This window comes from Notamacropus eugenii, chromosome X, assembly GCF_028372415.1.
Source record: "Notamacropus eugenii isolate mMacEug1 chromosome X, mMacEug1.pri_v2, whole genome shotgun sequence".
In the NCBI taxonomy this organism is placed as follows: domain Eukaryota; kingdom Metazoa; phylum Chordata; class Mammalia; order Diprotodontia; family Macropodidae; genus Notamacropus; species Notamacropus eugenii.
Genome location: NC_092879.1, coordinates 102106632 through 102124002, shown reverse-complemented (window position 1 = coordinate 102124002; position 17371 = coordinate 102106632). Strand labels below are relative to the sequence as shown.

At 47.7% G+C, this 17371-nt stretch overlaps 2 protein-coding genes across 3 annotated transcripts; one reads left to right on the top strand and one right to left on the bottom strand.

The window, feature by feature from the left end:
- Positions 1 to 14: 14 nt before the first annotated feature.
- Positions 15 to 3116, bottom strand: PQBP1 (polyglutamine binding protein 1). Its single transcript, XM_072626140.1, has 6 exons — positions 2517 to 3116; positions 2300 to 2411; positions 2090 to 2199; positions 1837 to 1947; positions 395 to 455; positions 15 to 233 (listed from the first exon to the last, which is right to left on the bottom strand). Exons 1-6 carry the CDS (start codon positions 2581 to 2583, stop codon positions 77 to 79), a joined length of 618 nt encoding a protein of 205 aa, XP_072482241.1. The 5' UTR covers positions 2584 to 3116; the 3' UTR covers positions 15 to 76.
- Positions 3117 to 3153: 37 nt separating this feature from the next.
- On the top strand, positions 3154 to 9189 carry TIMM17B (translocase of inner mitochondrial membrane 17B). 2 transcript variants are annotated; one of them, XM_072626145.1, is made up of 6 exons: positions 3154 to 3395; positions 3931 to 4030; positions 4276 to 4339; positions 4504 to 4632; positions 4761 to 4871; positions 5186 to 5783. In XM_072626145.1, the coding sequence occupies exons 1-6, from the start codon at positions 3370 to 3372 to the stop codon at positions 5275 to 5277; spliced, it is 522 nt and encodes a 173-aa protein (XP_072482246.1). In that variant the 5' UTR covers positions 3154 to 3369; the 3' UTR covers positions 5278 to 5783. The 2 variants fall into 2 exon arrangements, with proteins under 2 accessions (XP_072482246.1, XP_072482245.1); XM_072626144.1 differs by lacking the exon at positions 5186 to 5783 and adding an exon at positions 6982 to 9189 and having other exon boundaries at positions 3239 to 3395.
- The last annotated feature ends 8182 nt before the right edge of the window (positions 9190 to 17371 follow it).

Genomic DNA, 17371 nt, shown 5'->3' with positions numbered 1-17371 from the left:
CCCAATGACAAAACTGCAAAGGAAAACACTTTATTGTGAACATGAGGGTTGGGGAGGTCTGGAGGACAGGGTGGCCTCAGTCTTGCTGCTTGGCCCGGGAGGCCTCAGCATTGGCTCGAAGCACCGCTCCCGGGGAGGGGTAGGGCCGTTGCTGGAACAGTGGCCCAGCTGCTGTTGTGTCAGCTCCTGTCTTTGCCTCATTCCTCTTGGGGAGCCCTGTAGACCATGTGCCTCTGGAGATGGAAGCAGTAGGGTGGAAATGGGGAGCAAAAGAGATAACCAGTCTTGTTCTCCCCACCTCCATTCCATGACTCATTTGATGGGAGAAAACAGCAGCCCACAGAAGATCTGAGACTCCAAATTAGGACCCTGCTGGGCCTCCAAAGGTACTCACCTCGGGGCATCAGAATAGGCACTAGGGTCCATAGGGTCCAATTCTTCATCCTTCCGGCTGGCTGTGGAGAGAGGAAAGGTGCTAGAACCCACTTGGACATCGCCATGTGCACCACATTATTGATGAAAGGGCCCTTCAAGATCTAGTGCAACCTCCCTCGTTCTGAACAGGGGGAAACCACAGCCCAGAAAGACAGAATCACTGCTATGAAATTCTGCAACACTTTAACAGCACGACATTGCACATCTCAATTAGCTCTGCTGGGCTCTGCTTCCCTTCTGACTGTTCCTGGTAGGGGGAGGCACCCAAAAGCTCTGTTGAAGCTTCTCCCCTCCTCTAAATCTCGTTGTGAAGCACTGATCTCAACTGTAGAATCTGCTAAACGACACCTGGATGTCCCTGGGCATCTCAGATGAATTTCCCTTTTTCTGTTCAGAACCATCAAGCATTTATTAAGCTTTTAACTGTGTGCCCTGAAGAAGCTTACACTCTGTAAAGAGGAGGTGATATGTTTGCAGATCTAAGTTGTGAGCCTGAGCAGAGGCTGATAGTAGTTTCTTCCTGTCTGTGAACAGATCAGCTCCTTCTGGTGGTTCAGTCATCTCTGTGCAGATGACTCCCAAATCTACAACCCAGCCAGAGACTCTCTCCCTGAGCTTTAGGCCTACATGACATTTGTAACTCAAAATTCTCCTGTCAAGGCCTGTCAATGGCAGCCTTCTTTCACACAGACAATTAGCTGCCAAGTCTCTTATTTCCTCCTCAGCACAACCACCCTACTTAAGGTCATCTCTAGACTATTCTATTTGAATAGATTCCTGACAGCCAGATTTCCCAGGCTCCCTCCTCTAATCCTTTCTTCATTAAAATAATTTCTCTAAGATACAGAGTTAACCATGTCACTTTCCCTTCTCAAAAATCTTTAGGGGTTCCTTACCAGCTCTAGAATGAACCCAATTCCTCAGCCTGGCTTTAAAGGTTCTCCACTATCTGCCTCCTAGAATCCCACATTTAGGGTTAGGGAAACACTATGTTCCTATCAAATCTGTTCCTTTGACTGTGGTTCCCATTCCTTTGCAGAGGTTGTTTTCCCTGGGCCTGGAACACTTTTCTCCTCTCACTCCTATTTCTTAGCCTGCTTTTGTGACTTGGTTCATGTGCTGTCTTCTCTGGGAAATTATTGTTCATTAGCAGATGTAAATCACTGCCTCTACCTTTCTCTGGTAATTACTTGTATCTATGTGTTCTATCATCTTGCCATGTTTAAAGCCTGGCACAATAAACCCAGTAAATACTGGCTTAATGTGAGGAAGCCAGGCAAAGGACACATTACCCACAGCAAGGCATCACTATAACATGGCTGAGTGAATCCATTCAGAGGTCTTAGTTTTGGGAGCCTTGGGAGGTTTCTGTCTACCAGTTGCACTCCCATTGCCACCCACCTTTCTTGCCCTTGGGGTAGGGGGCCAACTCTTCCCTTCGGTGATAACGTCGTTCCTTCATCTCCTCTCTTTCCAGTTTTTCATAACCACGGTCCAGCTTATCTTCTGGATCTAAGGCATAAAACCCAGGTAAAGCAGAGAAACAGAAAAAAGGGGAAGAGGAGGGGCTTCTCCAAAAGGGCAAACATTCTCTCCATGACTTGACTCTACAGAATGGCCAGATGCTGGGCACAGCGAGGGGCAAGGGCCTTACCCAAGTTGCTTCTGAGTTTCTTGGCTGCCTTGGTGATGACAGAGCTGGGATCATGGGGGTTCAGCCAGGACACAAGATCTGTCTCCACATTCCAATAGTAAGGGAGGCCACTGAGAGATTGGGCAAGAGAGAGCCTTGAAGGTGGGCCCTGGGGATCCCTCCTTCTTCGCCTGCCCTCCCCCCCATGCCCACGGACGCCTCTTCTCTCACCAGACTGGGTCGAACACCTTGTACCAGTTGGGCGGCAGGCCCTCGATCCTGGTGCCCTCGTAGTCGATAGGGTCATCGTCATAGTCCTCGGCGATGATCTCTTCCTCTGGCTCTGCAAGGAGCCCGTTTGAGGTCAGGGCCGGGGCCGCCTAAGCCCAGGCCACCCTTCCCCCCCCTCCCCCCCCCCCCCCCCCCCCGCCCAGGGCCGCAGCCTCACCGGGCTCCATGTGTTTGAGGATGCCGCGCTTGGCCAGGCGGGACTGCAAGGCCACGGGGAGCGGCATGGCGAGGCTTCGCGACCGGCGTGCGTTCGTGCGTTCGTTCGTTGGGGGTGATCCGGGGAGCCCGACGACCCCGCCCACTCAGCCCAGGTGGAACGGTGGTGGCGCAGAAGGGCCGGCGCTTCTGGTCTACGTTCCAGGGGGAAAGCCACCGGGCACGGCCGCCGCAGTGACGTCACTTCCTTCTCGCAGTCTTTTCCCCACCCCAACCCCGGCCTATGGACTGCTAGCAGAGGGCCTTCCAGGTCCGCTCCAGCCAGCCTCTTGCCCTGCCAGTGGTGCGCATGTGCGCGCTCGTCAGCCAATGAGGGAGTGCAGCGGTTACGCGCGCTCCTCCCCTTTTTCCTCCTCGCTTCTGGGAGGTTTTTTCGTCCCCTCCAGGTAGAATTCAGCCCCACCACACCCCCACCGCCCCAGCTCTCTCGTCACGTGTCACTTACGACCGGCAGGCAGCCTATGAGAGCGCGCTTAAGTCACTTCTTTCGTCTCTAGTTCCCAGGCGGACCTATGAGTGAAAGCAAAGAGGAACATCGGGGAGGGGCCAAGGCAAGACAGCCAATAAACGCGCGGAACAGTTTCCCTGGCAACTCTTCAGTACACAGGGGAGGGCGGTAGATTGCGCAAGCGTTAAGACGCCAGCGTCCCTTCCGTCCTAGGGGTGGAGTGCGGAAAGAGGCGGGAAGGGGGGAGGAGTCGTAGAGAAGGGAGGCTTGCGAGGCTTCTGGTTGGGACAGTCGCCTTTGCTGTGGGCATCCCGGATCCTGACGGAGGCGCTTGAGCTAAGGTGTTATGGAGGAGTACGCACGTGAGCCCTGGTACGGGTTAGGGTTAGGGCGAGGCGGAGAATGGGACCGACATTTGAACCCCCGAGGGAGAGGGAATCTGGCCTCCCATCGCTCCCCCCCAGCCTCCCCGCCGCCTGCACACTTGGTCTCTCCCAGACTTGGTCCTAGCCCGCCGTGGACTTTTCCATTACGGCCGATAGGGGGAGGTATCGCGGTTGCCCCGCCTCTGGACGCTTGGTCTCTCCTACTCCCGCTTGGCTGCGATTCGGAGCGGGGCTAGGATCCCGAAAGTGGGAGGGGGCTGGAGGGGCGATGGCTAGGCAGCTGGCAGCCCTCCTGCCGGCCTGTCTGCCCCCTGGGAACTTCTGATCAGCCGCGGGGCTCCCTCCTCCCTTCCCCCTCCCTCCTCCCCCCACTCTTTCCCTTCCCTCATCTTTTCCCTTTCCCCCTTCCCTCTCTCTGCTGAGGATCCTCCCAGATACCTTCAGGGTTGAGAGCAAGGGGAGAGGGGGAACCCTTCCAGCATACCCCAGACCTGTCTCACACTCCCTATCTGCCTCTGCAGCCCCTGGAGGATTGTGGACGACTGCGGTGGGGCCTTCACCATGGGAGTCATCGGGGGAGGCGTTTTCCAGACTATCAAGGGCTTCCGAAATGCCCCAGTAGTGAGTCCCCTAGGTCTCAGTTTTCCCTTTACTGTGAAATGCCTGTGAGTTGGGAGGGAAAGCCAGTAAATGACCTCAGAGGGCCAGTCTACCGTGACACTGTGGTTGTCTTTCCTTCTATCCACCCAAACGAGAGGAGCTTGATTGGGGGGGGACGACACTTGGTGCTGCTCAAACCCCTTTAGGGTCCCAGATCTCTGTCTCTCTTCCTTTATCCTTATCAGCTCTCTTCATTTGCTCCCCAGGGTATCCAGCATCGCTTGCGGGGTAGTGTCAGTGCAGTAAGAATCCGAGCCCCCCAGATTGGAGGTAAGAAGGCTGGATATGCCCAAAGTGGGACCTTGGGAAGCAGAGGTTTGCACTTGGGGACAGTCAACCTTGGCCAGGAAGATCTTCACTTGCTGAGGCAGGCTTGGGGACTCTGAATGCCAACCCCCCCCCCCATTACCTTACCACCTCAATTCCTCTTCCAGGTAGCTTTGCTGTCTGGGGTGGCCTGTTTTCTACCATTGATTGTGGGCTAGTCCGACTCCGTGGGAAGGAGGACCCATGGAATTCTATCACAAGCGGGGCTCTCACGGGTGCTGTGTTGGCAGCTCGGAGTAAGTGACTTCTGACCTGACCTCTTCTCCACCCCCCCACCGCCCCTTCTTTATCACTTTACTGTGAGAATCAGGGCAGGGCAGGAGGCTCACTGAAGGTCACTTACTGTCACCTTCCTATTGTCCAGGTGGGCCCCTGGCCATGGTTGGATCAGCCATGATGGGAGGGATCCTGCTGGCCCTGATTGAAGGTGTGGGCATCCTCCTCACCCGCTACACAGCTCAACAGTTCCGGAACAGTGAGTCATTCTCATGCCACCCCCTTCATTCTCCTTCCCCTCTTTGCTCATCATTGTCGTCTCCCCAAAGTTGCTCTCTTGGGTCCACTCTCTCATTATTTCGTCACTCACTCCTACCTTCTTCTGTCTCTTATCCAAATAGGAAGAACTCTTCCCTCTCTTCCTCTGGGCCTGCCCGTCTTCATCTTTTTTTGTCCTTGTCTTCCATTTTCTATCTCCCATATTTCTCTTTTTGTCTTCAGATCCCACTCTTTCCCTTTTCTTGGACCTTATCTCTACCGTTTTCCTCTCTTTTCTCTTGTCTCTTTTTCCAGCACCCCCCTTCCTAGAAGATCCTGGACAGCTGCCCCCCAAGGAAGGTTCTACCCCGCCCCCAGGTTACCCAGGCTACGGACAGTACCAGTGAAGCCACCAGGCCGTGTTGGGCAGGAGAGGGAGAACCAGGGGAGAATGGGGGGATGTTTGGATACTTGACTGTTGGGGGGAATGAACTGGACTCTCACTCTTTTTCACTACCTCTCTGAGCTGGTGCTTCAGGGCAGGGGAGCCCTCAGTGCCCCCTCCTGGCTTTGCTTCACAAAGTGGAGCTGGCTAGGCAGGGGCTAACATCATCTCACGGAATGTGACATGCCTCAGGGAAGGGATTGCCATTCCTAGAGATGATGGTTGAATTGGAGGGCCCCATTGACTATTCAGTGCTGCCACAGAGTGGGCCCCTTCCACCTTCCCAAGAAATTGGTTCATTGAGATCAAGTCATTGTTGTCCCCAGCTCATGTACACCACCACCACCTCCCACCCCCAACTCCACACAACCCTACCCCCCACAAAGCAAAACAAATCTGGCCTTTTCTCCTTTCCAGTTTTCTCAACTATATTTCTCCCTCTTTATTTAAAGCTGGTTCTGAAACTTACATGTGTCTTTTTTTCTGTTGCTGCGTCCTAAAGATAGAGTCACATCTTGTTGGTGAATCCCTTGGGGGGAAAGGGAGGGAAGACATTATTGAACTCTTGGAAGAGAAAGATGTCTTATGTGGGCTCTGCCTGGACCTGGCAGCCTCAGTACCATGCCACCTACTGTGCCAAAACCAGGAGATAATTCCATTTATTTGATTTCCCATTAGGGCTATTGACCCATGACCTGAGAGTTTTCCTCTTGATTCAAAATGGAGTGAACTCTCTCTGAGCCATCTTGAGGTGCACTCTCTCTGAACAATAGCTCCCACCCTACTGTGGACTCTGTCACCCCGACTTCAGTAGCCCTTCTTGAGGCAGAGGGTACATGAGGAAATGAGCCAGTAGTCATTCGAGAGGGCTGATGACACCAATGAGACTACATATAGAGTCTAAGAGCTTGAGAGGCAAAGTGGTTTGGGGACAAGAGTGCCTGGGTCCCAACCCTCAAGCTGCCACTGAATACCTTTGGAAGCTTTCCTCCTGCCAAACCAGGTTGATAAAGTTCTTCCCAGCTCTGTGATCCTAAGTCTCTTACCCTTTCCAGTCCATGGTTCCTATTGTTTCTTATAGACCAGTGACTAAATTAAGCCCAAGAACAGAGAATTTTATCAGAGAGAATGATGACTACGTACCAAGATTTGGGTGACACCACTGTTCTGTGCTGGGCCTGACTTAGGCCAGGCCCCTGCTAGTTTAGGTTTGACACTGAAAAAAAAAGAAAGAAAGGCACCCGTAGGCAGACAGCTAACCAAGGGAGAGCTGTGTAGGAGTCAAGGGTGGATTGACTTGAGGGACCTGAGTGAAACTTCCTTACTTGCCTTACCCATTGTGAACCTCCTCAGCGCTGCTCTATAGAGCATCTGAGGAATGAGGAAATGATGACCACAGGCCCAGCTCTTGGTCTGCTTGGCCAACCAAGGCTAGATGAATGTCCCAATACCTGCCTGGGGAGAGGGGCTGGGCTGTTACTTCTGACCCTTCTGCCTCCTGGAGGGGAGGTCCTTTTCTAGAGGGAGGGTGTCCAACTTGAATAGAAACAGGGCCACTTAGCACACTTAGAAAACCGCACGTTGACATCTTTGTTGGATTTTAATGGATTTTCTTCCGTTTCCCAATGATGTTTGAATCTGATTTGGGCCGAACTTGTATTTGCAGGTCACTTGTTTAATGCCTCTCTTGGAAGGGACCTTTTGGCACCTAAAATGACTCAGATATTCCGGAAGCCTGACCCAGTGAGGCTAAAGATGCAGGGCCGTGTAGTGGCTAATGACCAACTTTGACAGGTCAGAGTGGGTCTGTGCCTCAGTGTAAACTAGGTGAGCCTGAGCAGCACCAGGAGCATGAGGCATAGCCACCCCCTTTGTTTTCCTTGGCAGTTGGAGGAGGGGCCTTGTGTAGGAACTGCTGGGATAGTCTCACCTTCTCCCCATTGATCTCCCCAAGGACTTGCTGGCAGCAAGGGAGAAGGGTTGCTTACTTTTACATTACCATAAGCAATGAGCTACAACGGGCCTGCCTTTTGCCAATTCATTTTCTCCAACTGGACTCCTAGAAGCCAGCATCAATACCTCTTCTTCCTCCTCATCCAGCACCATTGGGGCCCTGCCATGTACCTGCTCTGCCATAATCTACTGCCACCCCCTGTGCCAGGGCAGAAGGACTGGAGCCCTTGTGGCCTTTCACAGCCTGAGCTGGCCCTGCTATGCCCTCGCCTCTGTAGGAGTGCCCCACTAGGCCAGAGCAAGGACACAGCGTACAAAAAGTAACTGTTTGTATTTCTGTATAACGAGTGTGTGCATGCACAAAAAACAGTGTTCCAAAAGCCTTTGCAGTTTAGGTAGCTTATATACAGATGGCTGAGAGAGAAGTACTGGCAGGAAGGAGAGGGCAAGTTTTCAGATGAGGAGGTAGAGAAGTCTGGGAAGGAACTTGAGCTGGAACTGAAGTGGCCATGGGTGGATGTTTGGAGTCCCTCATCAAATGTGGTCCTAGCTTAGGCCTCAGCCAAGCCTGGGACACAAGGCATCGCAAGGAGGGCAAACCTTCAGACCAAAGCCATGGAATCAGAAGGCAAAGAATGTTTGTATTGCGGGTAGGGATAATACCAGAGTATAAAGGGATGACCAGAGATAGATGTGCAGCAAACTCAAGATACAACACAAGCAACTGACCTTGATACAGGCCAACCTGAAAAAGACATGGTGCAGCCAAGAGCCAGAAGAGCATGCAGGGAGGCGGGCAACCAGATCGGCTAGAAATGTTGGAAATGGCCAAGCAAGGATGTCCAAGGGTGCCTTGTTTCAGAGCTTCAACATCCCACTATCACTTGCATTCAAGCGTCAAAGGAAAACAGAATGAATCATATAAGACCTTTGTCAAAAGAAATGAAAGACAAAGCAGAGGCATGTGTTTTACAATACTGAGCCAAAGTGCGAAGAGACATAGCAATTGCAAGCCAGCTCAAGCCTCCCCTCTCCTTCCCCTCTCATCATGGGCTTGGAGCCTGGGATTACACTCAATCACCCAAAGGGTCTGTGACACCAAACACACAGGAGGCACAGTGAATAGGTAGACTTTGGGCCTTTTTCATTGGAGTGTATGCCATCTTTGAGATGGGCCAGCAGGCAATTCTTGGGGGACTAGAATCAGCCCCAATCTGGGATATGCTGACATCCTTTTCATCTACATTTTTGATATTTTCTGCATCACTTTCTTAAGTTTGGACAATCAACACATCAAGCTCTGATTTGTTTTTCTTGTTCAGTTGTGTCTGACTCTCATGGCCCCATTTGGGGTTTTCTTGGCAACAATACTGGAGTGGTTTGCCATCTCCAGCTCCTTTTACAGATGAGGAAGCTGAGGCAGATAGGGTGAAGTGACTTGCCCAGGGTCAGATAGCTAGGAAGTGTGTGAGGCCAGATTGGAACTCAGGAAGATGAGTCTTCCTGACTTCAGGCCCAGCATTCTATCTATCCCAGCACCACCGAGCTGCCCAAAACATCCTGATTTGTAGTGTTTGCTCATTTCTGAGGAGTGAATAATCACATTGAAAATGTAATGATGGGGGACTCAGTCTGAGTCTCAGCCTTAACCCAGTTTCTTCATTGATGAACATATATGTTTCCCATTTAAGGGCAAAATGAGAGACTTCATGACCGGGAAATGGAGCCACTGGGATGTTGAAGGGCCCCAGGGCAGAAGGTAGTGGTTAGGCTGGGAGAGAGGGGAGATGGGAGGAGGTAAAAGGGAGCAAAAGAGCCTGCAAGCACCTTGCTGTCCAGTGCCAGGGGTATTAACTTTTTTCTTTAATTGAATTTTCTTTTCTTTTTTTTAACCCTTTAATAAAACATTTATTTTATTCTATTTTTTAAATAATTATTTTATTTGTTTTCAGTGTTCTATAATCACTTCCACATATCTTAGATTTTTTTCCACTCCCTCCCTGAGACAGCTTGCAATCTTATATAGGTTCTACACATACATTCCTATTAAATAAAATTTCACCATAGTCATGTTGAATAGAAGAATTAAAATGAATGGGAGAAATCATAAAACAAAACAAAACATAATACAAAAGAAAATAGTCTGCTTCATCCTGCAATCAAATTCCATAGTTCTTTCTCTGGATGTGGAAGGCACTGGGCCTCAAAAGTCTGCATTGCTATGAAGGACTAAGTCTACCAGAAAAATTCTTTGCACACTGTGGTTGTTGCTATGTACAAAGTTCTCCTGGTTCTGCTCCTTTCACTCAGCATCAGTTCATATAAATCCTTCCAGGTGTCTCTAAAGTCTTCCTGTTCATCATTTCTTAGAATACAATAGTATTCCATTACATTCATATGCTACAACTTGTTCAGCCATTCCCCAGTTGATGGGCATCCCCTTGATTTGCAGTTTTTGGCCACCACAAAGAGAGCTGCTATAAATATTTTTGTACATGTGGGACCCTTTCCCATTTTTATGATCTCTTTGGGATACAGTCCTAGAAGTGATATTGCTGGGTCAAAGGGTATATACATTTTGGTAGCCCATTGGGCATAGTTCCAAATTATTCTCCAGAATGGTTGAATCAGCTCACAGCTCCACCAACAATGAATTAGTGTTCCAACTCTCCCACATCTTCTCCAACATGTATCATCCTCCTGTTTTGTCATGTTAGTCAATCTGATAGGTGTGATGTGGTACCTCAGAGTTGTTTTTATTTGCATCTCTCTAATCAATAGTGATTTAGAACATTTTTTCATATGACTATAGATAGCTTTAATTTCTTCCTCTGAAAACTGCCTGTTCATATCCTTTGACCATTTATCAATTGGGGAATGACTTGTATTCTTGTAAATTTGACTCAATTATATATTTTAGAAATGAGGCCTTTATCACAGACACTAGCTGCAAAAATTCTTTCCCAGTTTTCTGCTTCCCTCCTAATCTTGATTGCATTGGGTTTGTTTGTGCAAAAACTTTTCAATTTAATGTAACCAAATTATCCGTTTTGCACTTCTTAATATTCTCCACCTCATGTTTGGTCACAAATTTTTCCATTCTCCATAAATCTGAAAAATACACTATTCCTTGCTCCCCTAATTTGTTAATAGTATCAGTCTTAGATCATGGATCCATTTGGACTTTATTCTTGTGTACAGTGTCAGGCATTGACCTATGCCCAGTTTCCATCATAGTGTTATCCAGTTTTCTCAGCAATTTTTGTCAAACAGTGAGTTCTTATCCCAGAAGCTGGGGTCTTTGAGTTTATCCAACAGTAGATTGCTATATTCATTGACTACTGTGTCTTGAGTACCTAACCTATTCCACTGGTCTACCCTTCTGTTTCTTAGCTAGTACCAAGTGGTTTTGATAATTGCTGCTTTATAATACAATCTGAGATCCAGTAGGGCTAGGCCACCTTCCCTAGCATTTCTTTTCATTAGTTCCCTTGATATTCTGGAACTTTTGTTTTTCCAGATGAATTTTGATATTATTTTTTCTAACTCTAGAAAATAATTATCTGGTAGTTTGATTGGCATGGGATTGCATCTTATTTTCAAACAAACACCAGCCTTCTCTCCCTCCCACTTTCCTTTCCCTACCTCCCCCACCCCACATTGAGAAAGCAAGAAAAAAACAAACCTGTTACAAGCACATAGAGTCAAGCAAAACAACTTCTCACCAGTCAGGCCTAAAAACAGTATGTCTCAGTTCATGCTCAGAACCCTTCAGTTTGGGCAGGAGGCAGCGGCAGGTTTCATCCTGAGTCCTCTAGAATTATGACTGGTTGTTATGCTGAGAAGAGTTCTTCAGCACAATAATATTCCATCCCAATTTGAGGTGGATGGGGTGTTCTGGAGGATGAGCCCCTCTGGCGGGCAGGCTGCTGAGTCCTTTTCTGGGCTGCTCGTCCACATTTAGCATCCATTCATCCCAACTCCCATCAGTGGCTCCAAAAAGCGGTAGCACATGCAGTAGCTACACCCTGGTAAAGAACCATTTTTACCTACCTGAAAATCCTGTGGTGACAAGCAAGTGATGAAGCAGCAGGTGCAGGCAGACTGGAAACTGTAGTCACAATCCTATAAACAGGCAGTCCAAGCCACAGGGTCATCTTAGTGAAGTGAAGCAGTAATGGCATTTGACAGCTCTGGGTGTCTGAGCAGTCTTCCCCCTAAACATTTATCAATTTCTGTTTTCAACAGTCACTTCCATACATTCCAAATTTTTTCTCCCTCCCTCCCTGAGATGGCATGCAATCTTCTATGGGCTCTACACATACATTCTTATTAACCACATTTTCACATTTGTCATGTTTCATAGAAGAATTAAAACGAATGGGAGAAACATGAGAAAAACCAAAATAAAACAAAACAAAAGAGAAAATAGTCTTGAGCCGCCTTTTTCAAGGACCACAATGCTCACTTCCTGAAGCGAGGAAGGGGCTAGAAAATTATTTGCTTCATCTAATCTTTCCCAGTCACCAATGGAGTGAAGCGTGGTGGTGTACTTGCTCCCAAGCTTTTTCTGCATGCTTCAGTGATGTTGTCAGGCCCCTTCAATGAGGACGAAAATGGCACCAAGGTCAGCTACCACACTGAGCTAGTTCTGGCAATGTGTAAGTCGAGAACAAAGGACAACAAATTATTTAATTGAAAAGACTATAAGCCAAGACTAAAGTGGAGGGGGATTTGGTGCATGACTTTTTGTTTGCAGATGATTCTGCACTCACTGTAGCCTCTGAGGCAGAGAAGATGGATTGATTCTCTGCTGTTTGTGCTAATTTTGGCCTAACAGTTCATACCATGGAAACACAGGTTCTCCACCAGCCAGCACATCATCCATATGTGGAATCATCAATTATAGCAAGTGGAAAAATATTGAATGCTATAAATAAATTCACTTACCTTGGCAGCATACTTTCCACATAGATGATGAGGTTGAGAATGTGTGTTGACACAAAATAATGACAATTTTACAGAGAACTCAATGCAAGGCAGGTACTCACATGGAGGCCAGAAGAAACAATACAAAGGCACTCTCAAGGTCTCTTTGAAGAACTTTGGAATTGATTGTGAGATATGAGAGATACTGACACAGGACTGCCCAGCATGGTGTGCCCACATTAAAGAAGGTGCTGTGATCCCTGAGCAAAGCTGAAAAGCAGTAGCTCAAAAGAAACTCGAGATGCACCAATGTAGAGTCATCTCTACCCCAAATGTTCATATGGACTCTTGGTGCCTGACCTGTGGCAGAGCCTTCAAAGCTCTTGTTGGTCTGATCAGCACCAGTGAGACATACTGTACCTTGGCCCCGATATTGTGATGACATCTTGGTCCTCTTCAAGTATGAAGGACAACAACCAAGCACAATTTGTTCATCTATTCCCAATTTATGGACACCCTCAAAGATCGGTGTTCTTTGTCACCTCAAAAAGAGCCAGAAATATTCTTACATCCTTAGAATTAATCCTTCCTTTAATCTACCCTCCCTCTATTTTCTGCTCTCTTCTCTTGCCTTGTTGAGTGAAATGTCTTGCTATACTCAGCTCTGTGTGTGTGTGTGTGTGTGTGTGTGTATTTTTCCTTCTTTTGACCTGCTCAGATGAGAGTAAGATTCAGCTGCTTCTCTCCACCCTCTCCTCCTTGTTTGTATTGACATCTATTTGTGTACCTTGATTATGGGGGATAATTTTTCATAATCTTCCTTCCTCCCCTCAAGGTTTTCCTCTTCCTCTCTCTTTCATTGTTTTCTTAAGATCAAGATAGAAAGTTCAATTTTATTTTATTTTCAATTCCAATTCTCATCACCCCTCCCCCACCCACTGAGAAGGCAAGAAATGGAAAACCATTTATAAAATATGAAGTCATGCCAAACAAATTTCCACATTAGCCATGTTAGAAAAAAGAAAGAAGGAAAGAAAATATGCTTCACTCTGCCCTCTGAGTCCATCAGCTCTGTCTGGAGGTGGGTAGTATGTTTCATTATGAATCCTTAGAAATTGTGGCTACTCGTTGATTAGAGTAGTGAAGACTTTTAAAGTTGATTATTTTTACAATGTCGTTGGCTCCCTATAAATGGTTGTCCTTCTTCACTGCTCACTTCACTATGTATTAGTTCATACATATCTTTCCAGGGTTTTCTGAAACCATCCGCTTCATCATTTCTTCTAGCACTATAGTCCTATCTATCACATTAACATTGTCTAACTTTTTCAGCCATTCCCCACTCATCGCGGTTCCCAGGCCATGTTTGGGGCAGGGGATGGGGGCACGTGTCCTGTTCCCATGTTGGAGTATGAGCAGTTTCTCCTTGTTGGGTGCTTTATCACTGTTGGTTCACATTGATCTTTTTTCTGTTTCTCTTCAATCCTGTATTTGAACTTCAGTTTCTGCACAGCTCTGGCCTTTTCATCAGGAATGCTTGGAAGTCCTCTACTTCACTACAAGTCCATTCTCTCTGCCCCCCACCCAACATTGTATTTTATTTTGATTAGTAAGTTCTTCTTAGCTGTGCGATCCTAACTGCTCCTCAGCACATGAATTCTTTCTTTCCAGCTGCTTACGGTATTTTTCCTTTGACCTGGAAGGTCTGGATTTTGGCTTTGATATTCTTGGGAGTTTTCATTTGGGGATTTCTTTCAAGAGGTGATTGATGGATTCTTTTCTATTTCCACTTTGCCCCCTAGTTCTAAAAGATCTTGACAGTTTTCTTTCATGATTTCTTGAAATAGGATGCCTACACTCTTTCTGTGGTCATGGCATTCACATGGTCCAATGATTCTTCTATTTTTCCCCTCACCAGTCCAGTTGTTTTTGCTATGAGATACTTTCCATTTTCTTTGCTTCATTTCCCCCAGCCCTTTGTCTTTGTTTTAATAATTCTTGTTGCCTCACGGAGTCATTGGTTTCTATTTAGTCTACTCTGATTTTCAGGGAGCTTGTAGCTTAGACAAGATTTTGTACCAAACTGCTAATTCCCTTTCCAGTTCTTCTAAAGTTCTTTTCCATTTTTTTCCTCAGGCACTCTCATTGCATTTACAAAAACATTTTATCTCTTTTAAAAAATACTCTTATTTCATCTCTTCCAGGAATTTCAGTTGAGTTTGTACCCAAGCTGTGTTTTTTTTTCTGAGGCTTTGCTTGGAGATGTTTTAGAGGCATTCTCTTTTACATTTGTGTCTGTGCCACCACAACAGCTCATTGTAGTGAGTTTCTTTTTGTGTTTATCCATTCTTATAGCCTGCTTCTTGAGTTCAGATCTGATGTCACACTTGTGGAAGGAAGGGCTGGGTTCTTCTTGCTGCTGCTTTCTTGGGGTATTGAGTGTTGTGTGGTTCCAGGATCTCAGAGATGGCTCAGACTGGGGACCTGCAAACTTTCAGTTTTCTCAGAGGGGTCTGATCTAGGGCAAAGTCAGTTGCTTTCCCCTGCTCTGAGCTCTGCAATTTCCTGACCTGGTTGTGAGTCGTAGCAATAGTAGGTGCTGCAGGCCTCAGCTCCCAGCAGCCAGCTGGCAAGCTCTGGTGGTTCAGAGCAGCAGAATTGTAAACTCCCCTTTGGTCTGAGTTTCCCACCCTCACTACTTCTCTGCAGGCTGGCTAGATGCTGGAAGTGAGAGCCCAATTTGGTCCTGGGGTCTGAGCTCCCCCCTCCCCACTAATTCTGACTTCTGAACTTCCTTTTTTCCATTGAACAGGGCAGAAGTCCCCTTCTCAGTCTGCCCCAGATCTGTGCCTCAAATGTCACATGGCACCTGTTCCTTTCCCAGTGCCCTGCCTTGTCCTCAGTCTGCAGACAGCTTTGCCTATCTTTCTGTGCTGAGGTGGGCTGAACAAAGGACTTGTGCCCTTTTCTGGATTTCCCCATAACTATTCAGTCTGGTACTTTTTCTCCATCTGTCTGGAGAAATCTGTGGATGGGAGTTCACCACACTGCTGCCTATCACTGTACCATCTTGGCTCCAAGCTCCTTAATTGTTTTTTTTCTGCCCAGTTTTGTCAGAGAAGAAAAGCCTTGTGACTCCAAATGACTTTTTCTGGGCATGAATTTCATTGCACACAATCTTAGGGCCCTTGTCTAGTTCCTTTCATGTGTGCTCCTAGTCAGGGCTGGCACTTCCATTACATTCACCACTGCCCCCTACATGACCCATAGGACGCATTTAAGAAGGGCCACCTGTGGCCTTCTCTTTACTAATGCAACAAGAAATCTTACCTCCATTTTCACCATGAGCATCCCCACTCTCTTCCTAATCTTCAGTCTCTTGCTGCCTATTGGCTCCATCCCTGATGTCTGCAAACAGCTACATCTTCTCCATCCTCTGTGCATCTGCATCTGCACTTGATATAACTATGTCTCCTTTGCTCTGTGGCCAAACTCCTTGATAGGTACCTCCACATGTTCTCATCTCGCTCTCTTCAGAACTAGGCAGTCTGCCTTCCAAGCTCATCACTCGGCTGAGCCTGGCCTCTCCCAAGCTCTCCATGATTTCTTCCTTGTCAGACTTGTCATGGTCTTTCTTCAGTTTCATCTTTCTTGATGTCTCTGCAGTCCTTGATGCTGTCCATTCCCTTCTCCTGGACAGTCTCTCCTCTTGAAGTTTTCATGATACCATTGTCTCCTGGTTCTCCCTCTACCTGTCTGACCATTCCTCTCTTCAGCCATGTCAAGCTCATGGGTGTCCCTGAGGCTCTGTCCTGGGCCATCTTCTCCTTCTCTCCCATCTCACTTGGTGATCTCATCAGCTCTGTGGATTTGGTTATCTTCACCTCTTTATTCACCTCTGGTCTCACGCTTCTGATTGTTTTTTAAGACAACTCAGACTGGATGTTCCTGAGACATCTTTCAACTCAACATGTCCCAAATGGAATTCCTTCTTTTTTCCCTGAAGCCTTCCCTTTTTCCTAATTTCTCTATTACTGTGGAGGATGCAGGCATCCTTTCAGGCATCCAGATGCCTAACTTGTCATTTTGGGCAATTTGCACCTTCATCATACATATACATAGAGATGGAAGGACTTGGCAGATTCTTGTGGAATCCCCACAGTCCCCTTTCTCATGTGGTGGAAAGGTAAAGATTGTTCCTGGCACCTGTTCCACGGGCCTATAAGGGACTGGACCAGTCCCTTAACTCCTGGAGACATTGGACCCTGGAGGTAGAGCACCTCCAATTTTTCTGAGATCCGACAGAAGCAGGTCATCACTAATAAGGCTTGGTTTCAACATCTGGCACATAAAAAGTCAGAATCATTGACTCCTGGCAGTGGTTATTCAACGGAGCAAAAGTGTTAAAAAGTTCCAGCAGAACCCAACTAAAATGTGGTTGGGAAATATTTCACAAAAATAAGTAAGAATACAATTAAACAAGAACACAGATAATGTTAATACATCTGGTTTCCTAAATCAATATGCAACCCCCTCCCCCATTCGAGTTGGACACCGACATCACTTCCGTGCTTTCACAACTCCAATAATTTCCTTATAATGCAGGCCCTCGGAACCAAAGCCCAATATCCCATGAATAGAAAGGAAACCTCGTTGACCCAAATGAAACGTCATTCCCAGGTACAGGAAACCAGGGAGAAATCTGTTTGTTTGTGATGCACTGGAAAGCCAAGAGATACAGAAATCAGGACCAGCTACAAAGCTGAGGTCACCTAGTCACTCAGGTGGAGATCTTCGCCCATGTCACAGCCTTTAGCCAGATTGCTGGGTGGTTGGGAGAGATGCCCACAGATGACTGTCATGTTTCAAGGAAAGACTGTTCAGGGAAGAAAAGAAATGCCACATGCTCCAGCCCCCTGCATTTTGTCGAGGAGGAAACTGAGGCAGACTAGCCCTGCTAGTGAGGTGTAGAAGGTGGGACTGGGACTCCTGTTTCCCCGCCTGACTCCAGGGCCAGCGCTCTCTCCACAGCTCGGTAAGAAGTGAGCGAATATTCAGAAGGGCGTAGCCGTGTGGCCCCAGAAGGGCGGAAGGCGAACAGCGGCCTAGCTCCGGCCGCCTCCGGCCGCCTCCGGCCCCGCGCCCACCTCCTCCCGCCCTGCGGCGGGCGGGGC